The sequence below is a fragment of the Diabrotica virgifera genome, chromosome 2 (genome assembly GCF_917563875.1).
Source record: "Diabrotica virgifera virgifera chromosome 2, PGI_DIABVI_V3a".
Classification (NCBI taxonomy): Eukaryota; Metazoa; Arthropoda; class Insecta; order Coleoptera; family Chrysomelidae; genus Diabrotica; species Diabrotica virgifera.
In genome coordinates, this window is record NC_065444.1 from 61,387,721 (window position 1) to 61,413,065 (window position 25,345).

The window sequence follows — 25,345 nt, forward strand, 5'->3', positions numbered from 1 at the left end:
AAACACCAAACAGTCTGTATGTGTGTATATGTGCGTGTTTGTGTGTGTATAATCTAGTGATGGTGAATGTGGTGATTTTTAAATCACGTCGTGATCAGTGACCGTGAGTTTTAGATAAATGTGATTTTAAACAGTGACCGCGATCGCCGTTCTTTTATGTACAGTATTAGGTACTCACAATAATTATTCTAAAATAAAGACTATCGCGATTACTCTGTATTAGGTCATACTATAAAAACATGTTGCTGATCTTGAATTATGTTTAACGCAATTAGATAGTTGACTTATTTATAATATAAATTTGGGGTGGACAATACTAACAATAAATTAATCCATTTAAAAAGCACTACAAAATTTTGTTGATAACAATTTGTCTTTAAATAAAACTAAAAATAACTCTAGAATATCAAGTAAATTATTGTATACTTATATCTTTAGGAATGTTTTTATGAAAGAAAAAAATATTCAATAAGTTTGCTATAATATAAAATACCTCGTATTTCACAGTTCCTAAAATTCACCCTTCGTAAATTCCCAGATTTTTCCCCTTAAAATGAAATCACCGAGAATATCGTAATATTTATTATATAAACACGTTTTGTGAGACAGCGACCGTGAAATTGATATCTGATACTGATATAAATATCTGGTTACTGATAACCGTTATCGAAATTTGCGAGGAACGACAGCTTTCAGTGATTTATAAATCACCGTGACTAAATCACTGGGAGTGAAATCACGTCCCATCACTAGTATAATCTATACAAATTGGTTGACAAAAGTATTTGATATACATATTGGAGTAGGTATTTTGATATAGGTACTAACAAATTACAGTACATACCTGTCCTAATTTTTCCAAACACATTGAAAACAACGTCTTTGTAGGTGGATAAGAGTTTATTTCTTCATTCAGTAACGAGAGAATATAATAGAATAACTCGACCCCCAATTCAGCTGTGGCAGGATTGCAATGTAATTGAGATTGGAGGGTTCTGAAATAGTTATTTATGAAACAGTTCGTGAAGTATGCTTTTTGCGAACGCACGCGATGTTTAGAGCACGAGCGACAGCGGAGCGAGTGCCATACATCGCGTAAGTTCGCAAAAAGTACTTCACGCACAGTTTCATACAATATTTTATCTACGATAAACAAATAAAAAAACTGTAACTTTTCGTCACTGGAATTCATTTCTATTCTACAATTTTTAGAACTTTGGCATTTAAAAATTCTAACTTCTTTCAAACCACAAAACTGTCAAAACTTTTGTCGTAATTTATTGCTGACAATGTCATCACCATGGCAACGCGAAAGTTAAGGATATTTGATTATATGAAAGAGTGCCAAAAACAGTGCGAAAAAGTAAATCCTATTTAAAATACATTGTTACTTCACGCACACTTTAAATCCTTCACGCACTGCTATCTATAATGACAGTATTCACAAACTAAAAACATATACATAATATGAGATAGAGCAAATAAAATATGTTTATAAACAAAATTAAATTTGACAATGATAGTAAAAATGATGCTAGAAATATCACGTTTAATAATGAATAAGATATACTGGGACTGGCGATATCTTCAGAAGAAAGTATAGAATAGAGTTTACGCTTAGAACTTAGTAGAAAAAGGATTGTGAACAAAAAATCGTATTTTAGCAAGAATACAACCCTTTCGTGTGACTGTAAAACGTTTTTAAAAACACTTACTTAATAGTTTTTTGTAGAGAAACTGAAGCTACACATAAATTAAGAGAGGATAGCTGCAAGGCTTTCCCTAAAAGCGATTCGTATGTGTTTCTGTTTGCTTGGATTTGATGATCAATTCTTTCATTTATTCGTGCTTCCTAAAACAAAATGGTATACAGTAATTAAAATTAATTGTACATACATCAATAAATCAAAGACAGTGTACAAACAAGAAACGTATTGAAACAATGGTTACTCTTCACCTTTTGTGTTATCCCTAAAAATACAAACGCTAAAGACTGCAGTGAATACAGAACAATATCATTAATAAGTCATGCTCTAAAATTATTATTGAAAATAATACATGGTCGTATCAATAAAAAATTGGAAGAAGGAATAGATGATAGTCAGTTTGGGTTCAGAAACGGACTAGGAACCAGAGAGGGGTTATTTGCTTTTAATGTGATAGGTCAAAGATGCATGGATATGAATGTGGATGTCTATGTTTGTTACGTTAATTTTGAAAAAGCATTTGACAAAGTAAGACAAAAGTCCAAAAATTAGTCCACATACAATTAGTCTAAATACAAAAAACATACACAGAAGGGACTTACGAATAATAAAAAACCTGTAATGGAATTAAAGAGCACTAATTGTAATAGATAACGAACCCAGTTCAGAAATTCAAATCAGGAGAGAAGTTAGCTGGGGATGTATTATGTCTCCATTACTATTCAATTTATATAGTGAAATCTTTTTGAATTAGTATTACTGTCTGCAAGTGAAGGAATATTAATTAACGGAAAATCTATTACCAACATAAGACATGCAGATGATACCGTGATTATGGCAAGCGCTGCTGAACAACTCCAACTACTACTAAACAAAACAGTTTCACAGTTTCTGTGAAAAATATGGACTAGAAATGAACATAAAAATATTAAGACAATAACTAAGAAAACAAATATACAAACAAACATACATTTGGGAAATGTACCGACAAAAAGGGTTGATAAAACCTGGGAACATGGATTTTAGAAAATAGTGATCAAACAATAGAAATAAGAGCCAGGATAGAAATAGCAAGAAATACGTTTGTAAAAATGAAAACAATTCTCTTCAATAAAGACGTTAGTTAGAACTGAGAGTAAGACCTCTGAGATGCTACGTGTTTTAGATACTGCAATATGGACTTGAAAGCTGGACATTGAAGCAAGAACTCATAAACAAGTTAGTTACTTCAAATGTGATGTTACAGAACGGTGCTTAGAATAACATGGACACAGAAGTAAACGAACGGAAGTATTGTGAGAGATGTGCAAACAATACGAAATAATATACACAATAAAAATAAGAAATGTTGTTCTGAAGCTATTTCCTTGTCGCATTTTTATAAAAAAATAAATAAAAATAAGAAAGTTAACAATATTATAATGGTGAATTCTGTATCTAAGACTTTTCACTTTTATTTAAGAGATGTCACTGATTGCGTCCCAAAGTGGATTTTAAACGATCTTTAAAATTCCATTCTTCTCTTGTCTTCTCTTGGCTTTCTTTATCAAGTGAGAAGAATGAGAAAACTAACATTAGGATACTGGCAGATGAAACGGACTCAACTATCGGAGCTACTATTCGCAGACGACATGGTATTGATAGCAGAAAACAGAGAAGACCTACAGAACAATCTTGAAATCCTAGAAGAACTATCAAACATAAATATGAAAATTAATACAGAGAAAACAAAAACAATGATAATTTCAAATACGAGGAAGACACACGCAATAGAATTAGACGGGAAACAACTAGAGCAAGTGGAATATTTTAAATACCTAGGAGTAATAATTGAAGCAAATGGTAAACAAGACATGGAAATAAACGAGAGAATGGGACGAACAGGAAGCTTATTTAACGCTATGAAAACAACATTTTTGGGGAAAAAAGAGATACCCGAGAAAGTAAAAAACGGAAATGAGGTTCCTGAGGAAAATAGCAAACAGAAAGAGGACAGACAAAATACGAAACGAAACAATTAGACAAAACCTAAAACTGGAACCAGTTAATGAAAAAATAGTGGAGGGACAACTTAGATGGTTCGGGCACGTGTGTAGAATGTCGAACGAGAGGCTTACAAAACGAGTGTTCGAAACGAGAGTGCAGGAGAAAACAAAAGAGGAAGACCAAGAGTTATGTGGGTAGATGAAATCAGGAAAGAAGTCGAGAAGAAGGGATTGACATTGGAAAGTGCAAGAAACCTAACGCAAGATCGGAAAGCATGGAGACTACAATGCCAAACTCAACTCCACCAGCCTTACACCTAAAGGTAGAAAGGCTTAGGACTAAGTAAGTAAAATTCCACATCAAATAGACAGTTTGGTTTCGTTTTGCTTCAGAGGCATGCATGCAGCTCCAGTGATGACGTCCTAAGACAGAAACAGATGTCTGGAGACAGTGAACTTTCTTTCGGACCGTTTTTTCCTAGACGCATGAAAGCGGAATGTGACTTCATATTGTAGAGTCCTTTTCGCTTTCTTTATTCGTCGTCTTGTAAAAGTCACAGATTAACCTTTAAGGTGGTATGACACAATGTTAAAATTTATATAGTTTTTAGGTACAGTTACCGTCACTATTTCAAAACCAATCTTCAACTTAGGGGTATGTACGTGAACTGTAGACTTTCTATTTTAATAGTATCTAGTTAAAATTTCCAAAGAAAGCAGTATATTTTTTATAACTGTACATAAAGGAGTCCATGTCATAACTTACTTAGTAACTTGCTATAAAAATTCGTTTTGCATAATAATTTTTGAACTTGGGTGGAAAATAACTACCAGAAACGATTAACTATGCAAAAAGCTTTATTTTAAACAAAATTTCATTGTTCATACTGCCATAATTTTTAAATTAACTGTACCTAAAAGTAAAAATTTTAATTAAAAGCTGCAATCTGGGGATTTTGTTGAAATTACAGCAATAAGTTGGCATTTTTCTAGTGATAAATTAGTTCCGCTGTCACTTAATAGATGAAAAGATGAGTTCACGTGTCATTTAGTAGATGGCAGCAGTGATGTATTAAATGGAGACAGATGCGCGTTTGCCGGATTTTAAGAAAATCTACAAACAATTGAAAACGAGTTTTGTAACCACGGAAATACGATGAATCACGCGGTTTTGTTTAGAAAAGTGGCCCCACCCCCTCCCAGTACGCATTTTGGACCTTGTTTGACTTTCACTTTCAATCATGATTGTATAACGTCACAGTGTCTTAACAATACAAATATACATTTTTTATGCTTGAAACCGTGACGTTACACGAATGGTTGAAAGTTAAACGAGGTTCAAAATGACTCAAAGTGTTTACTGGGGGATTATACTAGTTTTGACATAATACATAAATAACATAAGTAAGCTCTAGTATGTTATGTGGGGCGGATCTAAAAACAATTTCAGTTTTATTCACTTTCTGGCAAATTTAATTTTTATAGGGCCGCAAATAATGCATTGTTCGGATACAATTAGCGTATCTTTGTAAAGACGATGACGTCGACATTTTTACACACATTACACATGCCAATGGCCATTAGTATTTGTTGAGGCATTATCCTAATAAAAAAATTGTAGACAAAACAATATTGTATAATCATTGATTAATTTATGTCAAATATTTCCGTAAGTGAAAAAAAATATTGAAATTTACTGGAGTAATAATTAGATAAACCGATATGCAGACGATACAGTTGTGGTTGCTAGCAGTATCGACAGGCCTGTCATACCCGGGTACCTACAAAGAGCGAGTGAAAAAAGAGATTTTAACCATCAACATAAATAAAACAAAAATGGACACTGGTGAGCAAAACTCAAAAACCTGCCAGACAATTGAAAATAAAAAACCAATTCAACACGTAGAAGTATATGTATACCTTGGAACAGTCGTCAACTAGAAATGGGATCAAACAACCGAAATACGATGTAGAATTGAAAAGGCCAGAGCTACATTTAACATGAGAAATATATTCAATCATTGCGACATATCTGTCCCACTAAAAATACGGCTGCTAAAATGCTATGTATTTCCAGTCTTGTTGTATGGAGCAGAGACCTGGACAATAACGGAAACATTATCGAAAAGGCTAGAGGTATTCGAAATGTGGGTGTACCGACTTATCCTCAAAATGTCCTGGACGACTCACACTACCAACGTAGAGGTATTGCGCTGAGGAGAAAACAAAAATGAGAAATCTGTTTCACAATAGAAACGGAAACCTGAATACCTCGTACTTATTATGAGACATGATAAATATCGTATACTGCCACTGACAATACAGAGTAAAATAGAGAGCAAACGTGGACCCAGAAGAAGAAGACACTCATGGCTTCAAAACTTACGCCAATGGTTTGGACTAACGTGCCAATGTCCGCAACGGACGAGGCACATGAAGAAGAAGAAGAAGAATTTAAAATGAGATATTCTTCTTCTCACGGTGCTTATTCGTTCCGAATGTTGGCGATCAGCATGGCTATCCTAACTTTGCATGCTGCTATTCGGAATAGTCTGTTTGTCGATGTAGGTATTGAACCAGTTTCTCAGATATATTCTTCTTCTCCATGGTCCTCTCTTCCCAATACCTTGCCCTGAAGAATGAGTAGCGGCAATCTCTATTCATTCCTCATAACATGGCCAAGATATTCTACTTTGCGCTCTTTGATAATAATGTGTGTTAATAATCTCGCATTCCTTGCCCATTCTACGTAAGACCTCAACATTAGTCACACGACCCATCCACGAAATTCTTAAAATGCGACTGTAATACCACATCTTGAATGCCTTGAGTTTTCTTAAAGAAGTTTCGGAAAGAGTCCAGGCTTCTACTCAGTATAATAATCTAGAAAATACATAGGATCTGATAATAGAAATTTTGTTAACAAGTGGTAAATGTGACTTCTGAAACGAGACTTCATCATTATGAACGCTGATCTCGCTTTTCCTATGCGTTGTTTTATTTCACTAGAGTGGTCTTATTGACTGTTTATGTAGGTACCAAGGTATGTGTAGCTGTCCACTCTGTCAATTGGTTGTTGGTTAACCAAAAGCCGTGTATGTAATATATTTCGCTCTTAATGACTACCATTACTTTCTTTTTTTTTTCGTATTGAAATTCCATGTTCACTACTTATGTCTTATATGCGCGACATTATTCTTTGCAAATCATCTAGGCTATCTGCAAAAACTACTGCGTCGTCGGCATATCTAATGTTGTTTAGATCTATCATCTAATCCAGTTTCCTCCAAGATAATTTATGAGTATGTGCAGCTTATCATGTTGTACTCTATCAAACGCCTTTTTGTAGTCGATAAAACAAATATATAGCACTTAGACAGTCAATAGAGCCTCTCGGGTGCCTAAGGGCAAGGCATTGCGGAATCAAATCTTTGTCCGTGATACTTGTTCTTCGCATTTTTTATATAGGTATTCTGCAGTATATTACTTTTAAAAATGTTTTAAGTAAGTGGTTCATTAGGCTAATTATTATTCTGCCTCGCATGTTGAAATGAGAAATGAAATGAAAATGTGAAATTTTCCGAGAAAAAAACTTTCCCTGTTGAAAAAACATTCAATATGAAAAAAGTTATTGTAGTGACTCTGTTTTTCAATTGACTTACGTATTTTACATTTATTAAAAATACTAATTTTATACTCGATCTTCATTCTGAGAATTAGCATAATTCTTTTTTGGTCATTTAGATAGGCACTTACTTGTATTTCAAATAATTGCAAATTTCTTTAGTTTGAAATAAATCCTTTTGAGCAGGTAAAGAATTACGAATTGCCGTATAATACAATATTAAATAATAAACTATATCCAAATGAATGAACGTTTAGTATCTATTAATGAGAATTTACCCTAGGCAGGTAAAGAAAGGATTAACAACTGTCGTCTGTAAATACAAAGTACGATTAAGATCGAGATGTGCCGAGCCTAAGTTGCAATACATGGCATCAATGCGGTGTCGTTCAGAGAACTAAATTTAATAATAAAATATATGTACGTGCTGCCATCTATTCAAAGAACTGTTAAACGTTAGTTTAAAAATTGGCCACCTATTTTGACCATAGCGTACTAATACCCCCTTAACTACACTTGCTGGCGTATTTCGAACGCCAGATATAAGAATTCTACTGCAAATACATTTAAAAAATTAATTTTTGTCCTTATTTATCTATCTAACCTATCACTGGAATGTGCTTTACCATTGTTTTAGTTTCGTTATAATCGGCGTTCTGGGAAGATAGTAATTTACAGATTATTATTTGTTGTTTCCGGTGGTGGACAATATACGCCACGATTATAGTAATATAAGTAGTAATATAAGTACATCTTTCAATTGTTTTGTAGTCATTATGGCACAAAATATATTTTTCTTTTAAACAATACTTTTTCTCATGTAAAAAATCACATTTCAAAACATTTTTTGTTAGTGATTTTATTTATCATGTAATCAGATTCCAGTTATAAATCCCAATTGGCTTACTGAGAAGGAACTCCAAGTATTCGCTGATGCCGAATAAGGTTTATAACAAACAACTAAGTATATTTAAAAAAAAAACAAATCCGCTGTTTTTAAGTGTACTTTCTTGTGACGTATAAAGTACGCCACGCGTGTAGTTATGTTATAACTTGATGCGCGGGTAGTTAAAGGTTAAGGATGTACCAGAAAGAAGATACAACACGAAAATTTTTCAGATTTAAATAATTACTTACAATTTTAATTTGTATTATAATGGTGAATTCTGTATTCACTTTTATTTAAGTTGCAATATTTGTGACACGTAATGAGGGGACAGCGATATGATATGCTAAGACTGATAATACAGTAAAATATAGGAGAAATAAGAAATAAGTATAGGAAGAAGGAGAGTATCGTGGTTGAAGAATTTAAGGAACTGGTTTAAATGCAGTTCCATAGAACTTTTCAGAGCAGCGGTAGATAGAGGTTAAGATAGTGATGATGATAATTATTCAACCTACGATTAGGAGACAGCATTTAAAAAAGAAGAAGACTTCAAAGATAATTACCGACCATGCAACGTAAATCCTAACACGTCAGTCAAATGGTGAATATAATGACGTAAGAGTTTAGAGTTATCAACCAAATAATCTTAAAGATGCATTATTACCTGCATTTCCAGTACGATTTCAGCTGCCCCGGAACAATACACCGTCTGATTTTTCCCTTTACAAGGCACTTTCTTCTTTACCCTGTTCAATACAGATCTATACAGCTGAGGCACCAGCTCCTTGTACGCACTATCCAAAGCTTTTTGCTCTGACAATTTTAAGTTGTGATTATGTGCGCACTGCTTCAAAGTTTTAAAACACGGCTCTAAAGATTTAAACATTTCATCTTTGCTGCCAAATTCGATGTTGGGAACGACTGGAGCTGAAAGAGAAATTGATGGTGCAGGTTTGGGTTTGTCGTAAGAGGTTAATCTTCTAAGGATACGTTCTATGGGGTCGTCGCTTTCTACTCTACTTCCTGCATTCAGTAAGGGTTTGTTCACGTTTGTTTTCTCGCGGAAATTGTTGACTCTCCATATGCGGATATGGAATTGTTGTTCTATGGTTAGTTGTTCGGCGTCTAAAAATTCTACCCATGGAGACTAAAAAAAAATTAAAGTTTGTTAATATAGTCTAATTTATGATACTACCGAGAAGACTTGTAACGAGATGGGGCTGTTAAATAACTAAACTCACGCTGTAATACAGTGTGAGTCACCACTAACGGGACGGAAGATTACAGCGAAATGGTAAGATTTGAAAAAAAAATTAAATTGGTAGTTTGTAAGTTGATAAAAGCTGCATTTTAAAATTATTTTGAAATATACAGGGTGTCCCAATAAATGACGGCGTATCAAATTTATATTTTTTCTTATGGAACACCCTGTATTTTATTGCATTTTTAAATTGTCCGTAAAAAATAAGTAATTACGTTTTGCGTAAGTTACAATTATTTAAATTCCTAATCTGTAAATCAATTTTAAAGCACAATATGTATATGACATTGTCATTTTATGACAGTACGGTCTGGTAATTATCAAAATTATAAACATCCGTGTATGATATTCAAATTTAATTGTTCCTCAAAAATGAATAATCACCGTTATCTACGAAAGAGTAGACATGGTACTTTGCAATGGGGAGTGTTTTCAAAATTGTATCTTACCTTCTAAAGTTTACTCTCAAAAGTATCCTGATAGAAGACACCCAAAAAGGACGTTTTTGAGAGATTTCTCAATAGATTCCGTGCTACTGGTAATGTTGCATACGGAAAGTTAAATAAAAATAAACCAGTTATTTGTGATGACGTTAAGGAACTTGATGTCCTGATTTCTGTTACGGAAAACTCAAATACTAGTAAAGAAATAATTTCGGGTGAATTGGAAATCAGTCAAACGAGTGTTAGAGTACTTAAGAGAAACCACTATTATCCGTATAAAAGTCAAATACACCAGTATTAGATCGAACAGGATTATGATAAATATTTAACTTATCGTTTATGGACTTAAGAATTTGGAGAAGATCCTGATTTTTTTTAAATGTATTGTATACAGATAAATCTACCTACTTTTCATAATAATGGTCTAGTAAATAGACATAATTTTCATTTCATTATTATACAGTAAACAAACATTTATTTCCTACTGTTGATCGCCAACACCGATAGAGTGTTAATGTTTGGGGCGGTATTCTGGGCGAGTACGTTATCGACCCGTATTTTTTTGATGAAAATCTGAATGGAACAACTTTTTAAATTACTTAAAACAAGATTTTTGTTAAATCCTTCTTAAATACCTCCCACTTAGCGTCCGAACGAACATGTGGCTCCAATTGGACGGAGCTCCTGCTCATTTTTGACGTGATGTTAAGAACTACCTTAACAGAAAATTTAAAAATAATGGATAGGTAGAGATGGTTCATATATTTGGCCATCTAGGTCACCAGGATTGACAAAGATGGATTTTTTATGGGGTTTTAAATGGGGTTATATTAAAAATATTGTATATCTATGCTGCATTTCTGACTACTCCAGATGATATGAAATTATGAATTTCGAACGCTTTTTGCGTCTATAACAACAGCTATTTTATATAATGTAAGCAAATCATTTGAAGTTATAATCGTTTGTTGTATTGCACAAGAAGTCAAACATTTTGAACATTTATTACATAACTGATAATTCTTTATTTATAATAAGTTGTGGTTCATTATTTATGTATTTGTTTTAAAAAACATTTTTATGCCTCGTCATGTACTTAATTATTTTCAATGAAAAAAATTATTTTACATATCAGCAGCTAAAAGTAAATTAATTTATTTACAACTACACTCATTTCTTACAACTATGCCAAGATGATGGGTTTAAAAATCGAGAGTGACTATAAATATTATTTTTAAAATCAATTTACCGTTTAGGAAAATTGTAAATTACGCAAAAAACTATGACTCCTATTAGTTATAGAACATCCCTATACCAATCGAAAAAGGAACCTGTGTTTAGTATAATAATTTATTAATATACGTGGTGTTCTATTTAAAAGAAGCATCATATGACACATTAAATAATCCAATAATTAAACTGTAAGTTTTGAACACCCTGTAAGTAAATGTGTAATAATCAATCGTTGAATACATTAATTATAAGATAATTACCAAACTGTACTGTCATAAAATGACAATGTCATACAATGCCATTAATTAACTAAAACTTACTTTTGTTTTAAAATCGATTTACAGATTAAGAATTTTAATAATTGTAAATTACGCAAAAACTATGAGACTTAGGTATAGGACATCCACATACCATTCGAAAGAGGTAAATTTGTTTAGTATAATTATTTATTAATATACATAGTGTTCCATTTAAAATAAGAATCATATGACACATTGAATAATCCAATAATGAAACTGTAAATTGTGAACACCCTGTAAATAAATGTGTAATAATCAATCATGGAATACATTCAACCTATATCCGACTATTTAGATGTAAAAGCAATTTTTTTATAATTTTTTAAATAACTTGAGAATAGCCTTCTTTTAAAACTTTATATTTTAAGAAAAGTCAACATAACTCAGAACACTCTGTAAATAGTATAGGGAAGCCTTATGAAACTATACCCTATTTTTTGCGGACAATTAAAAAATGCAATAAAATACAGGGTGTTCCATACGAAAAAATATAACTTTGATACGCCGCCATTTATTGGGACACCCTGTATATTTCAAAATAATTTTAAAATGTAGCTTTTATCAACTTACAAACTTACAAACATATCTAGTATTTTTATCTTTTTAGGTTATGTGTACTTTCCTTCAAATTTCAAATGAATTGAATTCAGAAAATTTTTGGCTCAATCCCATTTACACATAACACTAAGTACATAATTGTACAATTTATGACCGTGGTGGCATAAAATGCACTTTAGCATAAAGACAAAAAAAATTGATAACTTCTTAATAACCAGATATTTTGCAATGATGATTTATTCATTAAAAACGTCTCATTCGGTGCTTCACGGATAAATTTTAAAACATCTTTTCTAGACAAAACTTTAAACTTTTTTGGCTGCTATCCTTTTGACCCTTGTTTCAAATATTCGCTTAACTTATGGTAGTTAGCGATATTAAGGGGTTACATAGGTCTTGCGGGTAACAAAAAGTGACTTTTTAAAAAAATTATATCTCGAAAACTAAAAATTATTTTTATTTATAATTGGAACATGTAATAGTATAGTACTTAAGGTACTCTCAAAAAAATTTTCAGCTAAAAATATTCAGTTTTGTATAGTTGACTGCAATTTTTCGACAATAGCCCTTTTTTTGCGGTGGGCAGCATAACTAAGTCTAGTCTCATCTGACATCAAAACAATCAAAAAGTTTTATACCTCTGGCTAGTGAATGAACGAAGGAATTTTTATTAGGTGAAGTTGTTTTTGTTTTATAAAAAAAACTACTTTAAAAATTAGTATGGTATAGTTAGACCCAAACCCAGACATCCAAAGTGAAAGTTATCCATCCTCCAACGCCAAATTGTTCTATATGGTCCACATAACGTTCACAAAAAAGTCACACCATTTTGAGCGTCGGGTTTGGGGGGGAGAGGGAGGAGAAATCTGAAAATTCGTAGTTTTTTATGGTTTTCGTCAATATTTCTAAAACTAAGCGGTTTAGCATGAACAACCCTCTACACAAAATTGTTCTACATTAAATTTGAAATAAAAAAGGCCCAATGCATAACCCTTCTAAAATGAACGGTTCCAAAGTTACGGAGGTAGTATAGTATAATTGGTCCAAAAAAAGGCCTAACCCAGACATCCAAAGTAAAAGTTTTCCTTCAACACCAAATTGTTCTATATGGTCCACATATTGTTCTGTAAAAAGTTACACCATTTTGAGCGTCCGGTTTGGGGGGGGGAGATGGGGGAGAAGTCGGTAAATTAGTAGTTTTTTTACGTTTTTCGTCAATATTTCTAAAACTATGCTTTAGCGATTTAAAACAAAAAAAATTCTATACATAATTGTTATAAAATCAACGGTTCCAGAGTTACGGAGGGTGAAAAGTGGAGGTTTTCGATACTTTTTATATTTACCGATTTCTCCCCCCTCTCCCCCCCAAACCCGACGCTCAAAATGGTGTGACTTTTTTCTGAACATTATGTGGACCATATAGAACAATTTGGTGTTGGAGGATAACTTTCACTTTGGATGTCTGGGTTTTTGGTATAGTTATATCAAAAATATTGCCCAAAAAATATAAAAAGTATCGAAAACCTCGACTTTTCACCCTCCGTAACTCTGGAACCGTTGATTTTATAACAATTATGTATAGAACATTTTTTGTTTTAAATTCCATGTAGAACATTTTTGTATATAACATTGTTTACGCTAAAGCATAGTTTTAGAAATATTGACGAAAAACGTAAAAAACTACTAATTTACCGGCTTCTCTCCCATCTCCCTCCCAAACCGGACGCTCAAAATGGTGTAACTTTTTACTGAACAATATGTGGACCACATAGAATATTTTGGTGTTGAAGGAAAACTTTTACTTTGGATGTTTGGGTTAGGCCTTTTTTTGGACCAGTTATACTATACTACCTCCGTAACTTTGGAACCATTCATTTTACAAAGATTATGCATAGGGCCTATTTTATTTCAAATTTAATGTAGAACAATTTTGTATAAAGGGTTGTTCATGCTAAACCAGATAATTTTAGAAATGTTGGCGAAAAACTTAAAAAACTACAAATTTACCGATTTCTCCCCCCTCTCCCTCCCAAACCCGACGCTCAAAATGGTGTAACTTTTTTCTGGACATTATGTGGACCATATAGAACAATTTGGTGTTAAAGGATAACTTTCACTTTGGATGTCTGGGTTATGCCATCTTTTGGATCAACTATACTATACTAAATGGTCATTTTTGAAAAAATGAGAAAAATTGGGGTCGAAAATGTGTTTAAACTTATGTAAAATCTTCAAATTTAATTTTTTTTTAATTCCTTCGTTCATTAACTAGCCAAAGATATAAAAACTACCAGAAACTTTTTGATTTTTTGATTTCAGATGAGACTGGACTTAGTTGTGCTGCCCACCGCAAAAAGGGCTGTTGTCGAAAAATTGCAGTCAACTCTACAAAAATGAATATTTTTGGCTGAAAATTTTTTTGAGAGTACCTTAAGTACTATACTTTTACATGTTCCAATTATAAATAACAATAATTTTTAGTTTTCAAGATATAACTTTTTTAAAAAGTCACTTTTTTTACCCGCAAGACCTATGTAACCCCTTAATATTCTTATTTATCATTAAAGTCTTCGTTACCATTGAATATTTGGATTATAAGGAACTCAGAGAAAACGTTTCAGCGAGATCGCTTAAGTATCCGAAAGCAGCACAGTTTCATTAATATGATGTAAACAGTTTTCTGCCATCTAGTTTAATTTGTAAGCTCTCTAGTTGTCTAGTTAGCAATAGTGATGTTGATTATAGTTACTTTCGAGTATTCGTTACAAATCGTTACTTTTGTATAAAGTAATCATTTACAGTATTCGATACTTTGATTACTATGATTACTTTTGTATTTGAGTACCGGTAATCATATCGAGAATCGTATTTCTCAGTAGGTAGGTATTTTGTATAGGTATTCCGATATAACAACGACCTTCACCGATCTGTTTAAGGGATAGATCGTTACTTTTGTATAAAGTAATCATTAAAGTATTCGTTACTTTGATTACTATGATTACTTTTGTATTTGAGTACCGGTAATCATATCGAGAATCGTATTTCTCAGTAGGTAGGTAGGTATTTTGTATAGGTCTTCCGATATAACAACGACCTTCACCGATCTGTTTAAGGGATAAATCGTTACTTTTGTATAAAGTAATCATTAAAGTATTCGTTACTTTGATTACTATGATTACTTTTGTTACTTTTGTATTTGAGTACCGGTAGTCATATCGAGAATCGTATTTCTCAGTAGTTAGGTATTTTGTATAGGTATTCCGATATAACAACGACATTCACCGATGTGTTTAAGGGATAAAAATGATTCATTATTTATATGGGAAATAAGCCACAATTAAAATGAAAAAAATAATTTTATTAACATATTATTAATTAATATATAACATTTTATTAACAGTAATATTTTGTATTTTGACAACGGCACCCGATTTGGGCGTCGAAACGTTAATAAAATTATTTTTTTCATTTTAATTGTGGCTTATTTCCCATATAAATAATTAATCATAAAAATGCCACAAGGAAATAGCTTCAGGATAAAAATGATTTGGTTACTACGATTACTTTTGCTACTTTTGTATTTGAGTACCGGTAATCATATCGAGAATCGTATTTCTCAGTAGGTAGGTATTTTGTATAGGTATCCGTCACACCCTTAAAACGCTTCATACCGATAACGATATTCGATAACACTCGTAAAATACCGGTCCCGTCCGTTACTCGCTGGGCTACGATTGACATTTTTTTATAGAAAGTAATCAAGTGTACTGGTTGTAGATACATAGTCGTTACTCGCTGATACGATTGGTACGAAGTAATCAGAGTAAACAAAGTAATCAAATCGCACCTCCGCCCAAAGAGTGTCATAAGTCAAAAAGCAAAGTTTCGAGAAAACCACGTTTAAAGTTTGTCCAACAACATTTTCGGGTTTCAAAAACTATTAAAATTAGAATAATAACTATTTTAGCCAGTTTCCATGGTTTTTGAAGCTCTATAAAATAGCATATTAAGTATATTAAAAATATTAAACAATATATTTTTTTTGAGTTGTGACACTTGCAGTATATAATATATCATTATTATTTTTCGTCCGCTATAACTTTTCCCATGCGTCACGATTCATTTTCAAACAAATTAAGTCAAAACATAAAGTGAAACGAACGTCGATGTGTATATACATATTGTATACTGTATACTATATATTACACACATCGGCGTACCTTTCACTTAATGTTTTGATTTAAGGCAATGGGTACATAATTCGCAAATATTTTACGGCTATCCCTACTTTTTCTGTCTTTACACGGCAAATTACGTGTAGTAAAATTTACACTGGTATGAATATGTAAACATTACTAGAATGTCATTCTACTTGAAAATGTCTTGATTAACTTAAAGAGATGGCTTTTGAATGTTCTTGGATAACTGTTATTTGTATAATTGCAAATTATTAATTCAGTTAATAAATGTGATAATTTTTTCACTAACTATGTATTCAGTGATTGTAATAATTTATATGTACAACAAAAACTAATACTCAATCGAGAAAAGAGGAAAAGTGTTAAAGTGATTTTTTAATAATATATTGTTACTATGGAACGCTTACAATTTTGAACATCTTTAACAACAAAATACTTGGATCACAGAATATATTATCCTGATGTATTCTCTGCTTATAATACACAATAAATAACTTTTTATTAAGTTCACGTCTTAAATCAATTATTTATCAAATACACTATATATCAATAATATTTAATGTAATGAGTGCGTTGTAAGACAAAGACAGATTTGGAAAATATTACCACGGACATTGTGTTAATTTTTTTCGAATTCTGAAAAAACCAATAAATATTTTTGAAAAATTTAAACGCAGAATGAAAAACTAAATTATTACCGAGGGCCGAAAGTCCCTTAGAATAAATAAAAAGTTTATTTTGAATAAGATATTTGAAATTAAAAATCACACTAAATTTTCTCTTAGTTTTTCACCCCTGTAACTTATTAAAATAAACATTATAGAAGTTCTCAGGGACTTTCGGCCCTCGCTAATAACGTAATCTTTCATTCTGCGTTTAATTTTTCAAAAACACTTATTAGTTTCTCAGGTTTCGAAAAAAATAAATCCCCATTTGAATAGCATTGCAGCCGAAAATACGTACCCATCCTCTTAATTTGTTTGAAAATGAATCGTGACACATGGGAAAAGTTATAGCGGACGAACATATCTGGTTAACAGACTTATACTTTTTAATGTTGCAACTTTAAATAAAAGTTACAACATTAAACATAAAATACTGCAAAAATAAAGATAAATAAGTGATGAATGTGTCACTTTTCTTAAGCACTTAATTAAATAATAACGTTATCGCAAAAGTTGGTTTTCAATATAACTCTATAATTATTAATCTATAGCAATAACCTTAAAAGACAAAACAAATTTTAAGCAAAGGCTTAAACCAACCCCCGCGCAAGCTTAAAATTATTTGGTTTAAGCCTATGCTTAAGCCTCAAATTGAAGTGGAAATACAGGCATCTAAGCTTAAGCTCAGGCTTAAAGTAAGCTTTGGCTTAAGTGCGGTTGGAAATACCGGCCCTTGTTGCTAAGCCTGTGTCAAAAGTTAAGGAGAAGCTCAAGCTGGGTGCCGTATTTCCATCATTTCCTTAACTAAACTGGTCCTCAACTGTCAAGTTAATTGGTTTGGTACCTCTGAATACGTCAAAATGCCAGAACTAACTGTTCTGAGGTAAAAACCACTACTGTTGACATTTAATTATTTAATTTTATCTTGTCATCCGTATATTATGTCTCATTCATTTTTACTTCACCTGATTTTGTGTCCATGGTACATGTGTTGTTAGTATAATAATAATTATTATTGTCTATATTTTCTCTGGTTATATGTTTTATTGTTATTTTGCATAAGCAACAGAAGATCCGTCTTTGTAATTTTGTTTATTGGATATATTCCTTAAAATGTCAAATTGGAATGTAAGTTTACTTTTGTAAAATAAAAATATACCAAGCATTGTAGAAATAAATAATTTTCATGTGCCTACACCAAATAGAGTAAGAATTTTATTTTAATAATCGTTAATAATCTAATACCTACTAACGTTATTACGCAAAAGTTGGTTTTCATAATAACTCTAGAATTATTAATCTATAGAAATAACCTAAAAAAAAATGTGTGTGTACTTTGCACGTACGTAAGAAGTTATACTTCTATTATAATATAATCTAACTTCATATTATGATTTCAACGAAATCAATATACCTATCTACTTTAAACAGTTTTGTTGTATTGTATTTAAATATTAAACTAATTTTAGAAAGAACAAAAAGAATACCAAAAATTGAAAAAAAAGGATATGACTGTCAGGATTCGAACAGGGGACCTCTCGATCCCTAGGCGAATGCTCTATTATTTATACGTCCATGGCTCTACCGATCAGCTACCACCGCTTTTGTATTCCGTCGATCATTTCTCGGACATAATTACAATCACGGTGACAGATACATTAATTGAAAATAAACATTTTCAATAATACTTATAAGGAGGAAGACAAATCCACAGACATAAAAATTATAATAAATATATTTACTAAAAACACTTATAATATATTGATTTCACGCACACCTTATTTGCGCTACATAACTTAAAAGATGTAGCGACTAATACCATACTGTCGGTGTGCGCATGCGCCAGGGAATGTAAAAATTCACCCTCGTGCCTAAAGAAATATAACTTCAAAAACAGAAAACAAATTCTAAGCAAAAGCTTAAACCAACTCCCACGCGAGCTTAAAATTATTTGGTTTAAGCCTATGCTTAAGCCTCAAATTGAAGTGGAAATACAGGAATTTAAACTTAAGTTCAGGCTTAAAGTAAGCTTTGGCTTAAGTGCGGTTGGAAATACCGGCCCTTAATGGTTCAGAAAATAGTTGACTTAGTGGATTCTACACGCGCACTGTGTACTGTTATGTTAGTGTTGTTGAGTATAATTGTTGTTAAATGTATTGAATAATATAATATTACTTACTTGTTCTCCTTGCATAATTCTAACCAGATAACCAGATTCATACTGTGGGGGTAAATTCTTCAACAATATGTTGTTTTCTTGCAGTGTGGGCTCCTCTAACCACAGCGAAAAAGCTTTAAATATCCTATGAGATTTCTGATAAAATGGTTTTTTACTTAACTCCGGATTGTCTTCATCCTTTACATCAAGTTTACTCATGAAATAATCCACAGATTCTTGGAGTCTTCTCTTAATTTTCTTCTGGAAGGTAAAGTTAACCATGCCCTCGAAGAACTTTTCTCCAACACAGGCTTTTTCCACGATGCTAGGGTTTGGAATACGAGCTAGATGTAGAGTGAAGAATTTTTGCCATAATAGTGGTAGTAACGGATGATCCAATGGTGTATCCAAAGCTTGTTGGGCCCATCGGTAGATGGAAAGATATCCCGATGTAAAGGCAGGAATCTTCAAGGCACTTGCTGCTTTCTAGAAAAAGAAGTAACATTTCAGATATAATATTGTTTATGTTTATATAACAACTAGCTGACCCGGTGAACTTCGTTGCACCTTAGATAATGTGTCATAATTAGATAATGTGTCATAATTTTAGATCAATTGGTCGAATGCAATTGCTAGAGATCAATAACTCAAAATCAACTGCTCGAAAATGAATTGCTCGATATAAAAATTGATCGAAATACAAATTTCTCGAATAAAAAAGAAAATTATATGTCCAACTATTTATTCACAATAATGCAAAATTTGTAGGTATATAAGAGAGGTACATTTAATAGGACAAATTATGTGATATTCCACGTATATAATCACAGATATTAATTTGTGGTTCATAATATGTAATTGTTTATTAAATGCAATAACCTATCAACACTATCTCTATATCTTCTATGACCATTTTGAGGTTGTTTGCCACTTATGGATACTCGTTCTCAGAGGCATCTTTCAGTGCATCACAGTTTTTCGATTTCTTTTTAACGCATTAAGTTAGAAGTGACAGAAAAAATGGTACGTCCGTGATCACAGTTTGTTATAACATTTATTCTAATTGTTGATAGATGGCGCTATAATCGAACAAAAAATGATTTAGGAATTATATATACGACTATAACACAGGCCTACAGAAAAAAAAATTGTTTTGGTGCCGTGAATCCTTAAGCTGATTTTTACTATATTAGGGGCGATAAATCGAAATATGGATTTCGTTTTTTTGTATCAGCTCTAGTTTTATGGATATGACAAAATGCGAAATTAGAGCTTTAATATTTGAGATAATGAAGAATGTGCTATTCAAAGGAATGTACATTGTTAATTAAACTTATTCCTCAGTATATTTGTTGTCCTCACTGTATTATGCCTTATTTATGCAAGAAATAATACTTTAATATCGTTACATTACTATTTTATAAGGAAATAAAACAGCTTGGAGAGTATATTTGTAAACATTTAAAATGATACATTTACCACTTGTAAACCCATTCAGCCTCCACCTAATAATGGCTCATAGCCCATGGACCATGCTTCGCCTACATAGGAAATAAGCTTCCCCAGATAAGTATAGAAAAACTTAAAGCTGGAATCTTTGATGGACTACAGATCAGACTTCTTACAGAGGATCCGGCTTTTGTGGGGTCAATGAATGAGGTAGAGAAAAAAGCTCGGCTTTCATTTGTGGATATTATGAAAAATTTTCTGGGAAATCACAAAAGTGAAAACTATGCTGAGCTGGTAAACTGTTTGCTGAATAACTTCCAATCACTTGGATGGAATATGAGCATCAAAGGCAACTATCTTCACAGCCACCTGTACCGTTTCGCTGAAAACTTAGATGACACAAGTAATGAACAAGGTGAGAGACTTCACCAAAAGATAAAAACCATTGAGGACCGCTACCAAGGAAGATGGGGAATGGGCAGCCTATGGAAAACTCAAAGACATCTTTAAAAGCGATATACCAATTTCTTTAAAACGTAAAACATGTGACCAATGTGTGTTGCCTGTGGTGACTTATGGTGCCGAAACTTTGACATTGATAGCTACAACTTCTAAAATGCTGCAAATAGCTCAGAGGAAAATGGAAAGGTCAATGCTGAGTATATCGCTTCGTGACCGAGTTGGAAATTAAGACTTCGACTAAGAACATGAGTAACCGATGTAATTTCCCGAATTGTCACCCTGAAATGGAACTGGGCTGGGCACGTCGCCCGAGTCAGTGATTGGAGGTAGACGAAGAGATTACTTAAGTGGAGGCTGAGATTAAAAAAAGAAGTAGAGGAAGACCACCTACTCGTTGGACAGACGATCTCAAGAAAATGTCAAGAAATTTGATGCAAAGTGCTCAAAATGGAGCACAATGGACAAAAATGAGGGAGGCCTATGTCCAGCAGTGGACGCAAAGGCCTGGATGATGATGAAATGACTTAAAATATACGTATTTTTTAATTGTTTGGTTTTTATTTTAATTTAGTATATCCATATCGGCATATTCGTATTTTAATGCATAAAAGCTGGCGTGACCTACGTTATCTTGAAAACTAGAGCTGATAGAGCAAAACTAAGGCCATATTCGGAATCAGCACCCCAAATATACCCAAAATCAGCTCTAACCACTTCGGCACCAAAAACACTGTAGGCCTGTGGTAGAATTTATAAGACTATACAAATCAAAGAAAATACCATTTTATAAATGCAATAAACACAATTGATTTGTTTTTATACCAAATTGCAAATTAAAGGGTTAAACTGCAATACCCTTTTCAATTATACTATACTACCTCTGTAACTTTGGAACCGTTCATTTTAGAAGGATTATGCATTGGACCTTTTTTGTTTCAAATTTAATGTAGAACATTTTTTTATAGCAGGTTGTTCATGCTAAACCGCATAGTTTTAGAAATATTGACGAAAAACGCAAAAAACTACGAATTTACCGATTTCTCCCCCTCCCCCCTCCAAACCCTACGCTCAAAATGGTGTGACTTTTTCTGAACATTATGTGGACCATATAGAACAATTTGGTGTTGGAGGAGAACTTTCACTTTGGATGTCTGGGTTATGCCATCTTTTGGATCAATTTTATCATACTAAAACAACAACTATTTTACAAGTTTCAAATACAGAAACTGACTAAGACCTATTGTAAATAGTTATGCTCTGTTTTTAAACAAGGATAAGTAATTCAATTTTACCGCGCCTGCTATGAAATTTTGACACTATTGACATTTATGAAATTTTGACACTATTGGCATTTCATAGGTTAAATAAGTTATATCGGCGATTTTTTGTGATAGTCCTGTCGCCAGGGGGGGTACAACGGCCTCCTGTATTCAGATGGACCCAAGTTTCTTTTATGTATTTTGACCTGTAGAACACGAATTTTTTGGGTAACAGTTGATCCGGATATCGATAAGATTGTTATAAACCAAGAAGTTGAGGAATCACAAAACAGCGATTTCTCGCAAAACAAAACATTTTTTTGTATTTTTTGGGCCATTCTAACCAAAAAATGTTCCTACAATTTTTTTTGTAGGATGCATAGTTTTCGAGATACAACGCGGTTGAACTTTAAAAAAATCGAAAAATTGCAATTTTTGAACCCGAATAACTTTTGATTAAAAAATAAAATAGCAATTCTGCTTACCGCATTTGAAAGTTCAAGTCAAATTATATCGGTTTTAATTATTTGTATTGCTAAAAATTTATTATTTTATTGTTAAAAAAAGCTATAAACACCTAGTGCTTCAGTGATGTTTTCAATGATTTCTCATTTAAAATCGAACGAGTAGGTAGAACAGGTAAAAGTGCAAGCGGGGCTATTTCTACGTAGCATGCATTAAAACGCATGTATTAGGCACGGGAAACACTATGTGTTTATAGCTTTTTTTAACAATCAAAAAATAAATTTTTAGCAATGCAAATATTCAAAACAGATATAATTTGACTCAAACTTTTAAAGGCGGTAAGCAGAATTGCTATTTTATTTTTTATTCAAAGGTTATTCGAGTTCAAAAATTGCAATTTTTCGATTTTTTGAAAGTTCAACAGCGTTTATCTCGAAAACTATGCATACTACGAAAAAACTTGTAGGAACATTTTTTGGTTAGAATGACCCAAAAAATACAAAAAAATGTTTTGATTACCGTCGAAGGCTTACATGATCAACCAAAAAAGAAGATGTATTTGGTGATTTTTCTAGTGACTTTCTTGGGTGTGAATCTGTCTTTTTAGTTACTCCTCCTGGTTTAAAAACAAAGCATAATTAAGTAAAACTATCGTATTCTGGTGTCTTAAGTATACTAATGATTTAGCTATAAAACACAGATATTACCTTAATGGCTTGATCCACGTTGACCTTTCCTTTTTGTTTACTCAGTTGTATTAATACCTCATTCCAAAGACCTGTACGTCGTTCCCGTTCTTCATGTTCCACTGATATTACAACATAAGCAAGCCAGGTATAAGTTGAAAGCGAGTTTGATATTAAGCTTCCATTTGTGTTCGTACTGGAGACCCATTTGAACAAAGAACTTATAGTTCCTACATTCTCTTGAGGTGTGCCGCACTAAAACAAGATTGGTACAAAAAACCTACGTATTTGTTGGTAGAATATAACAGTTTTTAACTCTTCCATCAACAATAAAAAGATCAGGTCTATCTGTATGGTAGTTTTTTTGTTGATAGAATGTTTAAACTGACATGAGAATGTTAACTCTGCAAGACGCATTGAACAAAAGAGAAGAATATTCTATTCAAGAGACAGCGATATACCGAGCGGTAAATCGTCAAACGGGCTATGTGAAACTCAATGGGAAATTCTAAATTGTCCAATTCCTGCTTCCCTAATTATTTTACATCTGTGATGAGAAACTATTTGTAGAGAACTGAAGTCTCTATTAAAAACAAAATGTTAGATTTGTGTGCGATTAAGGAGCTCGCCGTAGCGAACTCGGCTGGTTCTCTGGTCGATTCTCGCACACATATTTTGGGAACTTCTTCTTCTTTTTATATGTCGAAGGACCAGCTGAAAATCCAGCACCTGCAAGGAATAATCTTTGCTAGGGATAAGGAGAGGATGATAGGTAATTAAAACACAATGTTTATAAAGTAACAAAAAATAGGTATATTGAAGAGTTGAATTAATCGAAGAATAAATGAGAGATAGCAGGTTGATATTATAAGTTTAAATTACGAGTAAATGAGACAGTTTGTCACGCATAGAGTTTTTGATAGAACAGCGAACCGTTTCCACGTAATGGCAACCCGCGAACTTGACGAGAGGTAAATGAATAAGATGTACTTAGGATTATCTTTGTACTTACAGTTGATATTGTTTTACTATTTGGCACTATCACTTACTGTCTAGTTGATAAGGCCACAGAAATTAACTATATTGTTATACTTGAGGGGAAAATAGACAAAAACTACATTATTTGGAGCTTCTTCAATGCGGTGTGCATTCGCCGATGGTTGAAAACAGACTCATTGTGTAATATCAATTTTGGGACCCCAAAAAGATGCAAAAAAAGTTTGCCACTCCTACCCCCGGGCTTCCCCATATAACCCTGTAAAAAATGGCAAAAATCGCGCAATTTTTATTTATTTGACAGCTGTATAGAAACACTTTATTTGCGACAAAATGCAGAAATTGGATACGATTTCACCCTTTTCACCTTTACAACGCATTTTGATTTTTGTCGATAGGACAATTTAATCAAAAGATATCGAATTTTGACAGTCGAGTTGATACACATTTTATTTAAAAAATTGATTTCGAGTGCGTAAATGACGTTCCAAATCACCAGTCGCTTCCGGTGTTGTTTCAGAGAGAACGATACTTTCTTCTACACAAAAGTGTTAATCATTTTTGGTCAAAATTATCTCAGCTACATTTCTTGTTTGAAACATTTTTCGTTTTTTTCTACGGCATGCAAATTATTGCTAAATCGATGTTTTTCACCCTCCCCTTCGAGAGGCGTTTTAGGGAAAAGCTCAGAGGTAGGAGTGACAAACTTTTTTGCATCTTTTTGGGGTCCCAAAGCAACCTTCACAGCAAAATTCAGCTTGCTCGTATGATTTTTAGAGGTCAAATATCTAACGATTGGACTAATACTGTGGTTCCAAGGAAAAGGGGCATGAATCACATTTTTTCTGGAAATTGTCAAAACAGTTTAACGAAAATTATTTTAAATTTTCTATTTAGTAAAAGGCCACATGTCTGAAAAATGTAATGCATTTCTTCATTAGGGCCATTCAAAAATTAGACATGAGTCAATATTTTGTCTACACCGATAAAGAAAAGGGGCTTGACTT

At 32.7% G+C, this 25,345-nt stretch overlaps 1 protein-coding gene across 2 annotated transcripts in view; it reads right to left on the minus strand.

Annotated features, from left to right (window-relative positions):
- The window catches only part of LOC114329297 (ectopic P granules protein 5 homolog), a 143,165-nt gene that overhangs the window by 56,481 nt on the left and 61,339 nt on the right, over positions 1 to 25,345 (minus strand). For both annotated transcript variants that reach the window (XM_050642598.1, XM_028278344.2), the window contains exons 11-15: positions 23,364 to 23,597; positions 19,043 to 19,507; positions 8,870 to 9,352; positions 1,716 to 1,852; positions 845 to 995 (exon numbers count right to left, since the gene is read on the minus strand). In XM_050642598.1, coding sequence (XP_050498555.1) covers positions 845 to 995; positions 1,716 to 1,852; positions 8,870 to 9,352; positions 19,043 to 19,507; positions 23,364 to 23,597 — 1,470 coding nt within the window. The remainder of the gene's footprint in view (positions 1 to 844; positions 996 to 1,715; positions 1,853 to 8,869; positions 9,353 to 19,042; positions 19,508 to 23,363; positions 23,598 to 25,345) is intronic.